The 15606-nt window shown below is 42.6% G+C and overlaps 2 protein-coding genes across 3 annotated transcripts; one reads left to right on the top strand and one right to left on the bottom strand.

Annotated features, from left to right (window-relative positions):
• The first annotated feature begins 42 nt into the window (after positions 1-42).
• tmem179ba (transmembrane protein 179Ba) lies at positions 43-6892 on the top strand. The gene is made up of 5 exons (XM_048236750.1): positions 43-503; positions 1992-2188; positions 2603-2737; positions 3923-4001; positions 4973-6892. Exons 1-5 carry the CDS (start codon positions 408-410, stop codon positions 5129-5131), a joined length of 666 nt encoding a protein of 221 aa, XP_048092707.1. The 5' UTR covers positions 43-407; the 3' UTR covers positions 5132-6892.
• A 304-nt stretch (positions 6893-7196) lies between these two features.
• Positions 7197-15606, bottom strand: adad2 (adenosine deaminase domain containing 2). 2 transcript variants are annotated; one of them, XR_007192696.1, is made up of 10 exons: positions 15499-15606; positions 14326-14871; positions 13871-13999; positions 12897-13047; positions 12507-12674; positions 11765-11979; positions 8921-9158; positions 8108-8240; positions 7632-7807; positions 7197-7312 (listed from the first exon to the last, which is right to left on the bottom strand). XR_007192696.1 is itself a non-coding variant. In XM_048236749.1 (9 exons), exons 2-9 carry the CDS (start codon positions 14861-14863, stop codon positions 7697-7699), a joined length of 1683 nt encoding a protein of 560 aa, XP_048092706.1. In that variant the 5' UTR covers positions 14864-14871; positions 15499-15606; the 3' UTR covers positions 7197-7696. The 2 variants fall into 2 exon arrangements, 1 of the variants encoding a protein (XP_048092706.1); XM_048236749.1 differs by having other exon boundaries at positions 7197-7807.

The raw sequence follows: 15606 nt of genomic DNA, 5'->3' as shown, positions 1-15606 counted from the left end.
TGAAAGTTTAAAATTGTCCTTGACTGGAGATTTAAGTTAATACTGCACAACCAATTTGATAAACAAATTAAAACAAATGACTTCTAGGCCTACTTAATAGGCTACAGAGTAGGTCTATCTGAAGTCAGTACGCACAAAATAACCAAAGGAATTAAAAACCTGAAGAAGCCTAGCCTAGAAATCTAGACGCACCCTAGCGGCAGCAAATTACATTTGCCTACATCTTGATGTGGGTCTAGCTCGTTAGGCTAGAAGAAGCCTATAACACGAGTTATTTAGCCGTCTCGACAACAGAAGGGTTTTGGAGGGTTAACTCATCCACGCAAACTGTGTCGAAAGCGCGCTACCGCGACTGTTTATGGTGTGAATAAGAGAAAGTGCGCGCATAAGTGACCCACTGTCCTGCAATGGCGCTTCCGCTGTTACTACTACTGGAGCTCGCGCTGTACGCCAGCTGCTTCATTTGCGGGATTGTTACAGCAGCTTTGGTAACAATTGTGCAGGTAGGCAAAAGGATTCCTGTTTGTTGTATTTTTATTTAGGCCGACATCCTTTTACATTTGCACTTCCTTTTTGAAAGTTGGTCAACGCATTGGTGTGACTTGCTATGACGAAAGCTTTCAACTTCTACACATGATCATGACCGTCCAGTTGGCGAAATTTGAACGGTTTTGCAATGTCACGTCAAGTTATATATATTACTCAAATCAGAGCTTTTCACTTGTACAGCCTAAGCCAAGTTAACTTTGTTGCCATGTTTACGCGCTTAATAACGTCAGGAGCTTGGTTGGCCAAAACTTCATCTGGGAATACAAGGAACTTAGAAGGTACTCGAGGTAGAATAAAGATGACAGTAAATACAGATATGAGCCTCACTATCTGATGTGCTCGATTTGATGAGATACTTGCTACTGAGGGAGAGGAGATACTCTAGCGACGCTGTCAATCACCGAGGACAGTTCGGACCATCATTCGTCCAGCCCCGGTAGGCTACTCGGTTAAAGCAACGTGATCTCACGTTTAAAAAGGTCGGTATGCTACAATAAAAAGGGCCTGTCTAAACAATCGTTACCTGATTTATATTCAGGCGGTTTTTTTTTTACAAGTTTGAGAGTGAGGGAAACAAATGTGGAACTAACTCTTTCTTCCTTCCCCGATGTGACTCCGCGCTCATGTTCGGTCATGTGACCAGATACCTCCTCGTGCCCAATTAGCTTTTCTTATTGGAGTCAGATGAGACAGGAGCGGGGAAAGTAGTGAAAGTGTAAAGGATGATATGCTAGTGGCAGCAGCGTCGCAGGGGATTACCGAAAAAAAAAATTCCTTTTGTCTACCAGTTCAGTTTTCTTTTCGGAATGGTCTGGGGCGTATTTATCCACTGTTAAGCACAGAGGGAAGGACATTATCAAAGCAATAATAGGTATTTTCCCCAAATGTAGATAAGCATTAAAGTTTACCTTCCTCATAAGTCACGTTTGTAGTAGGTCAGTCTGAAATAACTCAAATAGCTTTTCTTTTTTTCTGCCATTTTATGTTCTCTACAAACATGGCCTGGGCCTAGATACTTGAGCCGATTTGCTCTACATTAATTGAGCCCTAGTCCTGGACTAAAAGTAAACTTTAAATGAGATCTCCACAGTGGGAAAAAGCTTTGAGTGTTGGAATAAGCTTAATCCACGTACAGGAAAGCACCTCGCTGAAACAGGGGGCTTATGAAACAAATAAACTGGGGTGCTGCATCACGGTGGAGGTAAAGGGAGGCCTTCAAAGTGTTGTGGGTGCCCTTACAGAAATGTGAGTGTCTAGGTTGGCAGTAGTATTTTCTTTCATAGGGCCCAAAATCTTTATCTAGTGGCACCCTTTCAAATGAGCAAAGCAACTGTTTGTCAAGGCAAAAGCAGACAAGCAGTTTTACAGCTTATTTCCTTCATGTTGAATGTTTTGAATACTAAGCTATAATGAATTTACAACCCTCTTATCTTTCTCTGTAGGGCCACAGCGGGGGAAAGTGCTTGCTGTATGGTGTGCTACAGTACAATGCATCTAGCAAGGTTATCGATGTGACTTCCTCTAGTCTCCCATCTCTCTGTTACTTTGTGTCGGCCATTTCTGTGTGTGTGGCCATCTTTTGTTTCTCCCTCACCCTCTACTGGGTCTACTCCAGCTGTGTGGATGGAGAAGTCAGGAGGTGAGCGCGCTTCCCCCCGTCAAACTCAGACATGTGTGCTTATGTCTATGTGTCCTCAATTATGTCAGATGTACCTACAGTACAGTCTTTGCAAAAAAAGCTGGACTACACCGCTGGCCCTTGTATTGTCTGCTACTTTACACATTGCCCACTATTTAAATTAGGGCCCACTAACTATAATCTGCAGACAGTATACATTTGTAGTTTTAGGGATATAGATAGTGAGTAATACATTTACATGCAAAAGTATTTTTTTAAATACATGAAGTTTTGTTGAATCCTTGTGCCTAACCCTTACATTTTGGGACGTAAAGCACAGTCAAGGTCTGAAGTCAGTCAATTCACAAGTGGTATTGTTCAGTACAGAAGAAGTGGATGTCTGTCTATCTAACCTTTCTCTAACCTGTGTGGCAGCCGAGAGAGGCTGTGGTTAAACGTGACACTGGGGATGTGCGGAGTCTTCCTGTTCTTCCTGCTCATCAGCGGATGCGTCCTGAAGATTGGAAGAGATAAGCTATGCGAATCTCTGCCAAAGTCCACCTTTAACAGGTGAACTTGGACTCCATCGGAGTGGTTTTGGAACTTTGTTCGGACAGTTGTGTGGAATGTAGGGTTTGATTGAAACACTGTTTGTTACTATAGGGACGGTTTCTAGTTTATTTTATTTGTGCCGTCTTTTTGGCAAGAGGGTCAGAATTAATAACGTTAATTAATAATAAAGTTATGAGCAATGAATTAATATCCAAAGGTTTACCCCCTTGACAGTTGACAAAGAAGACATTAACCATATCTTTAACTGTTATCTCTTACTCATATGATGATGTGTGCTGTTAAACAGAAAACGGTTAAGTAAAAAAAAAAAGATGTGTCCTATCTCTGCAAAGATGAGATATCAAAACGGGTGTATTGGCATGTATCGTTATTGATTCATTCCAAAGTCCTTTTAGGCAAGTCCTCCACTCGGCAGCCATATACCAACGTTTTATGGGCACTCATCGGGCACAGTCTTGGGTCGAACTGCGCGTGCGCAAGGCTTCACGACACCAATCTTGCTCCAGCGGCGAGATCACAACACATGATTGGCACGATGTCTTCACAACACACCATATGATTGACTCAATGTATTCACATCACACCACATGATTGGCTCAATGTATTCACATGTCAACGTTTTGCCGAGGAAGGGGTGGGATATGTGTAGACAACGGCCATATTGGCGTGACAAACTAGCCCCATGCATTTCTATGGAGTATTTTTTGAGTGCTGTGTCTCCACATTAGAAAGTCTCTGTTCATTCTCAGCATTTATCTGGTGTCCAATATCTAGGAAACAGTTTTTGAGCATACAGAACTAATCTTATTTTAGGGCTATTGGGTTTAAATGTTATGCCATATCAGGACTCTGGCTTTATTGATGCAGTATAGTTTATGGTGTTGTTGGAGGAGAGATTTATTCACTGCTTAACTACTGTTCCCACAGGCAGTATGCATGCACCCTGTGTATGTTAGGCTGTTCTAAGCTATTACCGTAGTTAAACTTTTCATGGATAGAAAAATGTTCAACAGATGCATTTAGAATTCCATTATCTTGGAGAAATACCCATTTAAAACAAAAACAACCACATGTTGAGCATAATGTTCAAAAATCTATCTATAGTGGTGCAATTATGTAGAATCTACACTTATCACTTTCTTTAATTGTTAAGCCGTAAATGAGCATGTGCTTGTTTTACAGGTGTGATGAGGCTCAGAACTACACCTGGGCCAAGCCCTACAGTGGCAGCAAGTTCTACAGCAGTCTGCAGAGTGCAGAGGTACAGCACACACACACTATCTACATCTCTCGGCCTCTTGTGCCCACACTCACCCTGCTGCCAGAGCAAGAACTGTGTTTCATGTGTGGGTATGGTATGCCACAATAAACACGTAGCGACTTAAAAAAAGCGGGATAGGCAGCATGATGACTGTACAGGAAACAACAGGGCTAGCTGAAGTTGTGCTGATCTTGCCCAATAAGAGTAAGAGTAAGCAAAAGACTAGTTTAAAGTCAAGGAACGTATAACATAGTAAATATTGAACTGAAGCTTGACTTTAAAAAAAATGATACTGCAAATCTATGTCAGAATATAAAGATATTTTCCCTAAATTCTGTCTTAGTATTTGGGGATGCCACATTTGAGTTCTTTCTGTCTGTTGACCGTTCACTAACCCCGTCAGACAGGAACTTTAATGCTATGCTATGGCAGGGCACAGTTCTTTCTCTGGTGGATGGCCCTCGACTCACCCTAGCCTAGCAGGAACTAAGCTTAAGATCATATATATGCACCTCACCGGCCTGACATTTATTTCTTTTTATCTTTCAACCACTCTGCCTGTCTCTTCCTTCCTGTTCTACTGCTTTTTGTCTCTTCCTCCTGTGCCAAGTTAGTATTTCCTTAGTTTCTTTCTTCCTTCCTGCCTTTCTTCTGCAGTTTCTCTTTCTGAGTTTATCCTCTATCCCTCTAGCTTCCTATTATGTCATTAAATGCTAGATGTGTCTGAATGTGTACTGTTCATTTACGCTCAATTTGACAGATATTAGTAATGGTCATATCTGTTGGTTACATTGGTTAATTTTATATAGATAATTTTAAATTAGGTGTTGCCTGAGGAAATAATGGATCACTACATAACCTTGATTCAATTACACCTGATTTCACATGAATATGAGCAACTATAAACTGTGTATGAAGTAAAATTTTTGTGCTCCCCCCTCCCCCCTCCTCCTGTCCTGGCATTACGTCAGACATCGGTCTGGGTGAACTTCTTCTTCTGGCTCATCATCGGAGGCCTGACGTTTTTCCAGCTGAGGAAAGGCAGCACCGAGTACCGCGGTGGCGGAGAGGATGCCGGGGCGAGCCCCTCCGAGACCGAGCCCTTCCTGGCTCGCCCTGGGCGACCCTAGTGACCCCCAGTACCCCCACCTGAGCCTCATTCACTGACATTTCCTCCTCGCCCCCCCAAACCCCACCCCCTCCTCGTAAGCACAAAACTGCTCTTCATCGTCGTACTCGCCGACGCTCGCACAGATACTCTACAGTGGTGGGGGTCTCCGCAGGCTCAGCTTGAAGGGGGTTAATGTGACACAGGCCGCGGCTGAATCACAGCCGACATCTCTCTGGTTTTCACCCCCGCTGTCGCTGCCAAACTAGGGCCTGTTGCCATAGTTACTGATCTAGGGCTGGCAGTGTGCATAGCTGGCGGCATCAGTGCACCTTAGCTGAGTGCCAGCCCTCTGTCTCTCCACTGACCCAAGCTCACTGGAAACCCTGCACAATTTCAGAGCTCTTTTTGAAAAACACCACATCATTGATATACTACTAGTGATTTTTAAAAGGGCCATTCCATTGAAACGTGGCAGCTTGTAATCATCTGTTTATTTTAATAACAATTTAAAATTGAAAATGGTACTTGGTCAACATTTTCTGACGTCGGCAGATTTCCATATGACCCAAAATAAGGTCCGATAGTCATTAATCAGTTCTTTTTTTTTTTTTTGTCAAAATAAACCAACTATCACCTCATATGGTCAGTCTGGGTTTACGTTCTGCACAATGACCTACAACTGAGTATACACCGATTAACTCTGGGTGGTCAGATACACGCATGTTCTGATTCACATAACCTTGAATTTGACATGGTTTGAAGATAGGACTCGATTACCAATTATATAGGACAGTGCACCAATTATTTTTTCCCTTGTGCTTTTCATGTTAACGTCAGCCTGCCATGCCATAATGTTTTTGTACATTCAATATTTCATATAGACTGATTAACATCTCCCCCTGCTGTCCAGTCTAGCAACAGTCCAGTAGTGTGGTCAGGATTTTTTTCCCCCTATCTTTTTCTTGAGTTAGCTTCACATACACTTCTCTTGATGCCAAGGCAGTCTTACATTCATGCAATGTGTGTGAAGACTCTTCATTTCATGAGATGGGAAAAGAAGATAAACTAAGATTATTATAACTAAATATAATATAATATATAAACTAACATTATTATTCATATTTGTTTTCTCTCTTAAAAAATATGGTTTGAGATCAGGTTTGTTGATTGTGTTCAATTGGAAACTTAAGTTTCCTTCCAGGTGTGATATGCTTTCAGCCCAAACTTGTAGTACCGAAGCAATGACAAACAATTTCCTCCTTTGATGCCTTCATTGATTCTCTGACGACTGTGTGTTCCGTCTCCTTCGTCTGTTCCTGAGACCAGACGGGTGTGTATTACAAAATGACATTAGTGCTATGTAGAGCCTAAAGCCAAAGGTGCATTCAAATTTGGTAGTGTTTTCTCTTTGAACTTTTTACATTTGAACATTTGTGTATATAAACATTTCAAATGTTCTGCTTAAAAAAAAAATGCTAAGTAATAATGCAATCATCACAAACACACCTTTATATTTGGGCTTAACATAGCACTAATGTTGCTTCATAGTATACCCAGCAGGGTCTAATTGTTTTCTTAGCTTGCAACCTGTTACAACATTTGTTTTCATATGGTTATTTTTGGATAAACAATGTTTTCTTTCTTGCACTGACATTTTGTATTTAAAGCCTACAGTAGATTTTACTTGGGTGGTTTTGATACAACCACATTTTTTTTGTATGGCTGTATATTACAATATTGATGCAAAAAAGCTTGCCAAATAAATTTTCATATAGTTTCATTTGGATGTCATGCTTCTATGTGCAATTGTAGTTCCTACACCACACAGCATAGAGCCTCCATAAACAGTATTTTATTTTCTTTGACCAAGTCGCACACAAATCTAAGTTAGCACAGAAGTAACAACCCCACACAAGCCAATATATGCTGTGCTTTCCACACCCAGTGAGTGTTTGTGATTTGTGTGTGATGTTGATAAATGAGGTGAATTGTCTTGAGGTGCAGGAGCTGGCTTGTGTACAGCATGTAGGGCCGCATACTGAGACACCAGCTGCTGTGGGCTTCCAAAAAAAAAAAAAAATATGGGAAGAACCTCGAGTCAGCATTTGGGTTCTCCAAAGGCCTCGTTGTACAGGGGCAGGTCAAGGCCAAGGGAAGTACTGTACTGGTACATATCAGAGGATCATTTCCAGGATGGGATCTGAGCATGTGGGAGTCAAAATAACAATAGCTGCCTAATTACCGCTGTCCCCTGGCATGATCTAGCGGTTATGGTACAAAAATGCCACTTTTACTCAAATCTCTCAAATAAAAAAAAACAGTTCTGAATGTTTTGTTGGTTTGTTTTGTTTGTTTTCCTTCCTTGAGGTTTAAAACAATACAATAAAATAAAACAATACTATAAAACAACTGACCTTACTAAAAATGTAGCATTGTTGAGCTAGTTAAGAACTTAGAAAAAGCTGGATCTGAACATGTAACATAATCATAAATGCAAAACATTAACATGGTCCTCTTACACATTGTGAAAAGCAAGTTATAGAAAGCGACATCCTCCTCCTACATACGAAAGATGGAAAACAGGTCAGCGTTTGAAGCCATCCACCAGCTGTTTGGAGTTCCATGGTCCGGCGTCATTTGTACGGAACTGCTGGCTGACCACAGCTTTGGCCTCCTGGTATAACTGAGCAGCCATCTAAAAATACCACCTCTGCATTACTTCCACATGCATACACCCAGGGCTCAAGTTAACACTGGTGCAAGCCACACACACACCTATACAGTAAACCTTCATTTACGACATTACACACAAAACAATAACAACATTTCCAATCCTGAGTTGTACAGCTTACCCCGAATTGATTCAAAAAACATCTTTACTCAACAATAATCTGCTCCATCATCCTTATCGAACCTGATCATATCTAGAACACTAGCATGATAGCATGACTGCTGTGCTTTATGATTAAAAAAACACACACACACACACACACACCTTGGCATTGCTGTAGGAGGCGAATGCTAGCAGGTCCTGCTGGCCTGCCTGGGAGGCCACTTTGCGGAAGCTGTAGTACAAGGCTCTCTTGCACAGTCGGCTTGTGAGGCCGGCGCCGCTCACATACGGAGAGCTGGCGGACCACACAGGGAAATCGAAGAGAGAGAATGAGAAAGAGAGAATGAGGGATATAGAGATCAAAAACAGAGCGCTGACAAATCAGACAGGGCCCTGCAGGTCCTTTTTCACTTCTGAGGAAAAAGCTCAATTTGATGATTTTTCATCCCATCTCTCTTTGTACCTGACCCACTTTCTAAAAGCTGTTTGAATGTGGCGAGTCACATCGCAATATAATAGACACAGTACAACCGATCTGGCAGCCTGTGGTTAATAGTTATGGAAATGTTGACCTTGAAAAGTATGGGTCTTTATCATCAGGTGGTAAACACTGGCCTGTTTTGTTACTTTTTAGAAAGAAAATACTCATATTTCTTTTTCCATAAAACATTTTTAGACTGAGAGAGGGTAGAGAAACGCTGCACACTTCAGCCATTTTTAGACTACCATACTGTAGCCTGAACCGTAATGTCATGTATCGGAAATCTGGTGTCAGATCAGTATTTGTAAAATGTAGACGATACTTATTTAAGTCAAAAAGCCACAAACTTTGGGTTACATCTTTTTGAGTAAACCATTGGAGTAACTCCTCCCAAGACCATTTGATACACACCAGGTATTTAGTATTCGGTGTCCTGGGAAAGGTCAAAAGCAGAGTTCCGCCAGACACCCTTCAGAAGCAGCCCGGTCACTCACCAGTCAATGATGTGCCCGATGGTGCCGTCCACAATCTCGATGCTGCTGTCGCCACGGCTCCAGTTGATGCTGAGGTCCTTGCATCTGTCCGAGGGCAGCAGAGGCCCAATGTTGTCTCCAGGCAGGAAGAAGATGCTGCTGGCCTTGTAGGGGTGCTGCAGTGTGTCCTGCCAGTTGTCGCCCAGACGCTTGTTGATGGTGTCCGACACATGCTCATAGTAGCTGCTGGATGCCCCCGCTGAGCAAATGATGACGAGGTCCAGGTTAAGACATTGTAAATCTAATGTAAATCAGGTTTATAGGCAGGGTTCTAAATTAACACCCGCCAACCCGCCAAATGCGGGTTAAAAATTAATTTTGGCGGGTGTTAATAAAAACTTACTAGCCAGTTTGGCCGGTGATGCATAAGGCATTACATGCATGATACATAAGGCTCTGTTCTCGGTCATTTATCCCCCTGGCAGTACTTACTACATTTCCCATGAACACTGTGCTGTAATGCTATGTGATGACTTTTTATACGCCCATTGGCTGCGTGCAGTTTCCAGTGAAACCAGTGCAATGGAAACGAACAGAGCGTCTACCAGAAAACACAAGGAGGAAGAAGAACGGACAGAGCCAGAGCAGGGAGCGTAGACTGAAAGAGGAGGGAGTTAGAAAAAGTGAAAAGTAGTGCTGTCAAAATTAACGCGATTTTGACAGTGCGATTTTGCACTGTGCATAGGGCACCAACAGACAACATTTAGCTAATAAATAGTAGCTTTATTGCAAACTGTTTTTCACTCGTTAGAGAAAGTTTACAATGTCAACATGCACCAACAGCATGTTACATAAAGATGATACTTTTCGGGTCCTCTCCATTAAGATCCAACTTGAACATATGCTACTCCATTTAATTGAGAACCCGTCTGAGCGGGCACAAGAGGGAAAATGAGTGGCAGATTCCAGCTGGCTTGTCATTGTTGATGATAATTGATATCTTCTTTTTAATATAAGAAACTTATAAAACCGAAATACTGAAAGCAACAAAGACGAGGTTAGAGGAGATTGCGAATTTATCCGGTTCCCATAGTGACCAGTTAAACGGTGCAGAGCCAGGGCATGTTGACATAGGCTGCACTCTGTGATTTGTATAATGGACAAGAATATAAAGAGTTGTCTTTGCCTTTGTGTAATGGAACTGGTAAGTCTAGAAGTCTTCAATAATTTGTTTATATGAAGCACATGATATGCCGATTGAAACGCATTCCACTCAGCTAACTAGGTGGCTGGCTACCAAGCTCATAATCTCACTTTTAATTGCAAAATGAACATGTCTAGCTAGTGTGCTATACATGCTACACAATGTTTGTGGACTAGCCATAGGCTATATTTTCATGGAGCTGGTAAAAAAAAAAGATCATTATGAGAATGTGTGAACACAATGGGTTTAAAGTGGCAGTGCACTATTTACAAAACAGCATCAAATGAGTTAAACAGCATCTAATGAGTAATATTTATCAAGAAATGTATAATTTAAAACAAAATTACTGTGTCACTATTGTCATTTAAATAATAGAAAAGTGTTTTACTTTTACCTTTGTGGTTACTCATTAATTTTGTGATTTATGTTGTATTTAATATGCCACTTAAGAGGCTTTAGTCTTTAGGGAGAAAATTGTACTTTTTAATCATGATTAATCTAGAATAATTAATTTCAAAATATGAGATTAATAAATTCATTGTTTTTAATCGTTTGACAGCCCTAGTAAAAAGTTAAGATTAAACTAAATGTGGCGGTGGTTGGGACAGACTTCTGGGGGCGAAAAGAGAAATGAAGCAGGGGATGAGGATATTGACAGATAGATAGATAGATAGATAGATAGGTAGATCCAAACTTGAAATGAAGTGTTTGCACCTTCTGTGTATATTTTGTTATGTATTCATGCCAACAATGTTAATAAACCATCAAATACATTCAGTGGCACTCATAATTTCTCTTATTTTCACCGGAAGAAATTCGGCTAGTAGAAATTCTGATTGGCTAGTAACTTTAGAAAGTTACCAGCCACATTGGCTGGTGATCAAAAAAGTTAATTTAGAACCCTGTTTATAGGCCAAGTATACTTGCATATACAAGTATATGCACATTTAGTGAATTAGTGAAACACACAGAGCAGACAGTGAACACAGAGTGAGGTGAAGCACACAATGAGCACACAGTGAAGTGAAGCACACACTAACCCGGAGCAGTGAGCTGACTTGCTACAGTGGCGCTCGGGGAGCAGTGAGGGGTTAGGTGCCTTGCTCAAGGGCACTTCAGCCGTGGATGTGGGCACAGGAGAGAAGTACTCAACCACTTCCCCCGCCCACATTTTTCCTACTGGTCGGGGATCGAACCAGCAACCCGTCGGTTTCAAGCCCAAGCCCTAAACAGTTGGCCACGGCTGTCCCACCAAAGGATTCTTTGAATCGGACAGGATAGCAGAGAGAGTTACAGGAAGCCAGCGGGAGGGAGAGAGGGGATGGGACTGGGAAATGACCCAGGGCAGAATCGTACCCGGGTCCTCATTCCCTTTATTCATCCAGCGGCCATTGTCAGCCAGAATGAGGCTACTGGGTACACTTGCCATCACACCTGAGTCAAGCAGATGGTGGTAATTCACTCCGTTTGCAAACTGCCGGAAAAAAAAACTCACAGAAGAAGAAGAAGGTTACTCTGGTAGGCCAGCGAGCCCTTCTTCTGTGAGGTTTTTTTTTTTTGGCAGTTTGCAAATGGAGTGTATGTCTAGCTGGCTCTCACAAACCTATCCCAAATCTGCAGGCCACACTAAGGCCTATGGCTGAGTGAAGGGTTGGTCTTACCAAGGGTCACACTGGTAATGTAGAGTGGCTGGATGAAGTGGCTCAAGAGCGCCCCCTGCACTCCCGTGACGGTCCAGCGGGTCAGCTTGTCGCTGTCGGCCATGCAGCAGATGCGGGCCGCCCACACGCTGATGGGCACCAGCGACGCCGGCACCAGGGAGCCTTTGGCAAAGCAGTTCAGCTTGAGGGACTCGTAGTTGCCACTCTTCAGTTTTCTGTGGAGCGGACCAATGACACATTACTGTTGATGCGAAAAGGCCCAGAGTAACCGACCCCTGCAGGCATCTCATTGAGAGAAAACATATTCAAGGTCAAAACAGATTGATTTGTGTTACAGCTACAGATGATATCTTTATAAAAAAATAACATTACCCTTTTCAATAGATCCAAATAGCCATATATTAAATTTTTTATTAAAGTTTTAAGAAATACATCCCCTTGGCTTCTAAATTAGAATCTAAAACTATGTGTTCGTGGAAAATATATCAACACATTCTGAAATAACAGAGACATTTTTAAATACTTTATAAGAGCCCAGCATCTTTGTATGCCAATAACTTCCCATGTGCATAATACTATAGAGGATGGACTCTTGGATGACTGACTTATGGAAGTTTACAGGAACTGTTAACAGCATGGATCTATGGTAGCTATCTATGATGGCTAGCAGCAGCATCTACAGTATAACCGTATTGTATCAGAGACTTTGAGTATAGTTGTATTGCATAAATTGGGGCCTTACATTAAAGGGCACTGGGCGGCTCCTTTAGGGGTCTGGTTGGTGTAGAGGTGCAGGTAGATCTTTGGCTTCAGCTGAAGAGGTTTTCCATTGGTTGACCTCTCGAATATGGAATGCCGACTCACATGTGGATCGGAACTGTGGAACAGCAGAAGCTGTTTATATATATATCTGGAAACAAATCAATAAATAAATCATGTTCAATTCAGTGTTCAATCACCTCAACACTCATTCATCTCTCGTTTTCCACTTTAGGCTCATGACTTGATCTGGCTGCTGCTTTGCTCCCTCGAGACAAGTGATTTTAATGACACTCTGAAAAGCTGTAATTACTTGGCGTTGTGACAAGAGTTTTAAAAAAGGAAAGAAAACGAGATTGTAAAGAGGAGCTACCTTTTGAGAGCTCGGCGTGCGATGATGGTGGCGTGGCAGTCGTGCACCACGGCGCCAGTGAAGGACAGCCAGCCAGAGCAGCAGCTCTGCCCAGTACCCAAGGCCACCACCTCATACAACTCACTGTGGTGACCTGCTGCGTCAGTCACCACTGCACACACACATACACAAACACAATAAACTTACAGATACTTTATTTATACACACACATACATACAGACACAAACTTACAGATACTTTAAATCACACACACACACACACCATCTACTCACACAATCTTTGCACACATCAGTGCACCGGCCTCTTGCATCAGTAACCTCTACATCACACACACACACAGACACACACACACCTTTATCTCTGTCACCAACACCCCCCCTCCATACACACATACACACACAGCTTACAACTCAATGCATATTTTCACCCATTTTCTCTCGTCCTCTATTTCTCTCTCACTGAGGCATAGACACCCAAAAAGACACACACACATTTCACAGTTCATTGCCTACACATTCTGCATCAGTAACCTCTAAAACACACACGAACACACACATCATGACCCCCGATACACACATTCACTCTAAAAGCCAGCTGCACTGACTTCATGCATCACTAACTTCTACTAGAAAAACACACACAGATTTCCCCCTCACACTGGACTCTGCACTGGTGCCCTGCTGGACTTAACTCTATACGTAACAGCCATAGCAAACACATACACTCTCATTCTAACACACTCACAAATCTACATCGATCTACTGTATATACATCCTCACTCTCAGGGGTGCTGCTTGAATCGTTGCGCCCTATAGAATAATCCCCCCCCCCCCTCACACCCCCAAAAATAATGTTGGTCAATATGTTCTATGCGGGCCCTAGGAATTGTTCTAGCTTTTCCTGCCTTTTTGGCGCCCCTGTGTCATGATATGCAATGCAATAGACAATGGAATGACAAGTGAGCATTGACTGACGTTTCTCTAGTACGAAGGCGGCCACGCAACTCTTTGCGCTCTTGTACTCCGGGTAGTTCTTCAGAAGCTGGTCAAAGCACACGCTGCTCACCGCTGCCATGCGGCTCTTGTGCCAGTCAGCCACATTCACTGGGGACAAAAAAAACTAAAGAATGAGACGTCCCTAAAATTCAACAAAAACCAAGAATACAGAATAGGGAATTATCCCCAAACATCAACACACATGACAGGTGGCAAATATGTGCTTTAATACACAGATAGTCATTTTTCCCTCACAGGATCAAAAGAATATATATACTTATACTGGTTATCTCCAGTGTTAGATTCTGTGACTATAACATTGAGCTACAGAGGTGATGCATACCTCTGTTGCAAAGCTGAAATTCTGATATGTTGAGCTTCATCCCTTTTTTAACACATCCAAGTTAAGAAAAAAAAAAAAATGACCGGCTCACCTTCACTTATCTGGTCCCTCTTCGGAACCTGCTCAGAGCAATCATCCCGCTCATACACTCTCACAGGAGATGAGGGGGATGGGAGAGAGTAATTGTCCCCGGAGTCTTCGTCTGAGTCCTCACCCTCCTCCAGCCAGACCGGGCAATGAGGGGCTTTGGGGCTCCCCTCCAAAGAGACCAGGCCCGGCAGCTCTGGGAGGCCGGGCAGCTCTGGGCTCTTGACACTAGCCGTGTCCGAACACTGCCCTGTGGAGTCTGACTCCTCCTCCATGACCAGTGGTACTTCTGGCTCCAGGAGGTCCAGGGTTGGTGTCCTGGACATGGGTCCTGGGCAGTCTGCTCCACTGAATGCGTTGTACTCCTCCCTGCTCTCGCTGGCAGGTTGCCTGGCGGAGGTGGCAGAGGTGTGGACCACTGACAGGGCCCCACGGCCAATCAGTTGCCTGGGCTGGTGTTCTGAGGAGCCGCGCATCAACAGAGTGGCAGCAATCCTCCTCTTGGTGCAACTGTCTCCACTGCCGTCTTTGAGATCTGACATTCTGATTTCTGCAGGAGTATGACATGAAAGTCAAAGCTTGTCACTGTACCTGTGTTCAACTACTCCTGATGCACTTTTATGGCGTCTACATAGTCTCTCACTATTAGAGGGTATAACATCTCTGCTTTCCTTTCCCCAATACAAACTTAGTCTGCCAACATAAAGACCGCTGGACCTCAGCCGAAGAGCATCACTCATTGGTAAAATATTTAAAAACACCAAATATGCTAATTAACTGTCGCGTTAATAAGATTGTTGTCACTGCAAAGTGGTAACGTCACTAGTGCATCAATCTTACTGAAGCATGGGCTAAGTTAGTTAGCTAGTAACGCCATTACCATATGGCTGCAAAGTGGCCAGGATATTTTAGGACTTTAGTCGGGTATTCATTTTTTAGATAAGCTTTTTATGTCACAACTACTTCTTAAAGTTGTCGATAATTGTGATGATCTTATTTATTAACGTTAGCTGTAATATGCTAGCTAAAATGGCATCGAAAAAAGGCAATGCTAAAACATGACTGCGCGCTAATGTGACTTGCGTTAACTATCCAGTAATTATCTGATGTGATGACCTTTAGTCTGGCAGAACTTTTCATTCAAAAAAAAAATCAGCTGTTATAGCTATTTCTTTACCTTAACCGATATTTCTCTGAAATGAAGGAGAAAGTGCAACTTGCCGGGTCAAACACACCCTACCGTCTTCTTCTCTGCAAGCTTAACGTTAATTGAATGGCATTGGCT

This window comes from Alosa alosa, chromosome 24 (assembly GCF_017589495.1).
Source record: "Alosa alosa isolate M-15738 ecotype Scorff River chromosome 24, AALO_Geno_1.1, whole genome shotgun sequence".
Lineage (NCBI taxonomy): Eukaryota > Metazoa > Chordata > Actinopteri > Clupeiformes > Clupeidae > Alosa > Alosa alosa.
Note: the sequence above shows the minus strand (reverse complement) of the source record. Positions and strands in the feature narration are given on the sequence as shown.

Excerpts from the sequence above, each read along its gene's own strand:
- tmem179ba (XM_048236750.1), top strand. The coding sequence starts at position 408 with ATGGCGCTTCCGCTGTTACTACTACTGGAGCTCGCGCTGTACGCCAGC. Across the intron at positions 2,189-2,602 it reads GTGGATGGAGAAGTCAGGAG|CCGAGAGAGGCTGTGGTTAA; the intron begins GTGAGCGCGCTT and ends CCTGTGTGGCAG. Across the intron at positions 4,002-4,972 it reads GCAGTCTGCAGAGTGCAGAG|ACATCGGTCTGGGTGAACTT; the intron begins GTACAGCACACA and ends GCATTACGTCAG.
- adad2 (XM_048236749.1), bottom strand. The coding sequence starts at position 14,863 with ATGTCAGATCTCAAAGACGGCAGTGGAGACAGTTGCACCAAGAGGAGG. Across the intron at positions 14,000-14,325 it reads GAGGGACCAGATAAGTGAAG|TGAATGTGGCTGACTGGCAC; the intron begins GTGAGCCGGTCA and ends TTTTGTCCCCAG. Across the intron at positions 12,675-12,896 it reads GCACGCCGAGCTCTCAAAAG|ATATATATATAAACAGCTTC; the intron begins GTAGCTCCTCTT and ends ATTTGTTTCCAG.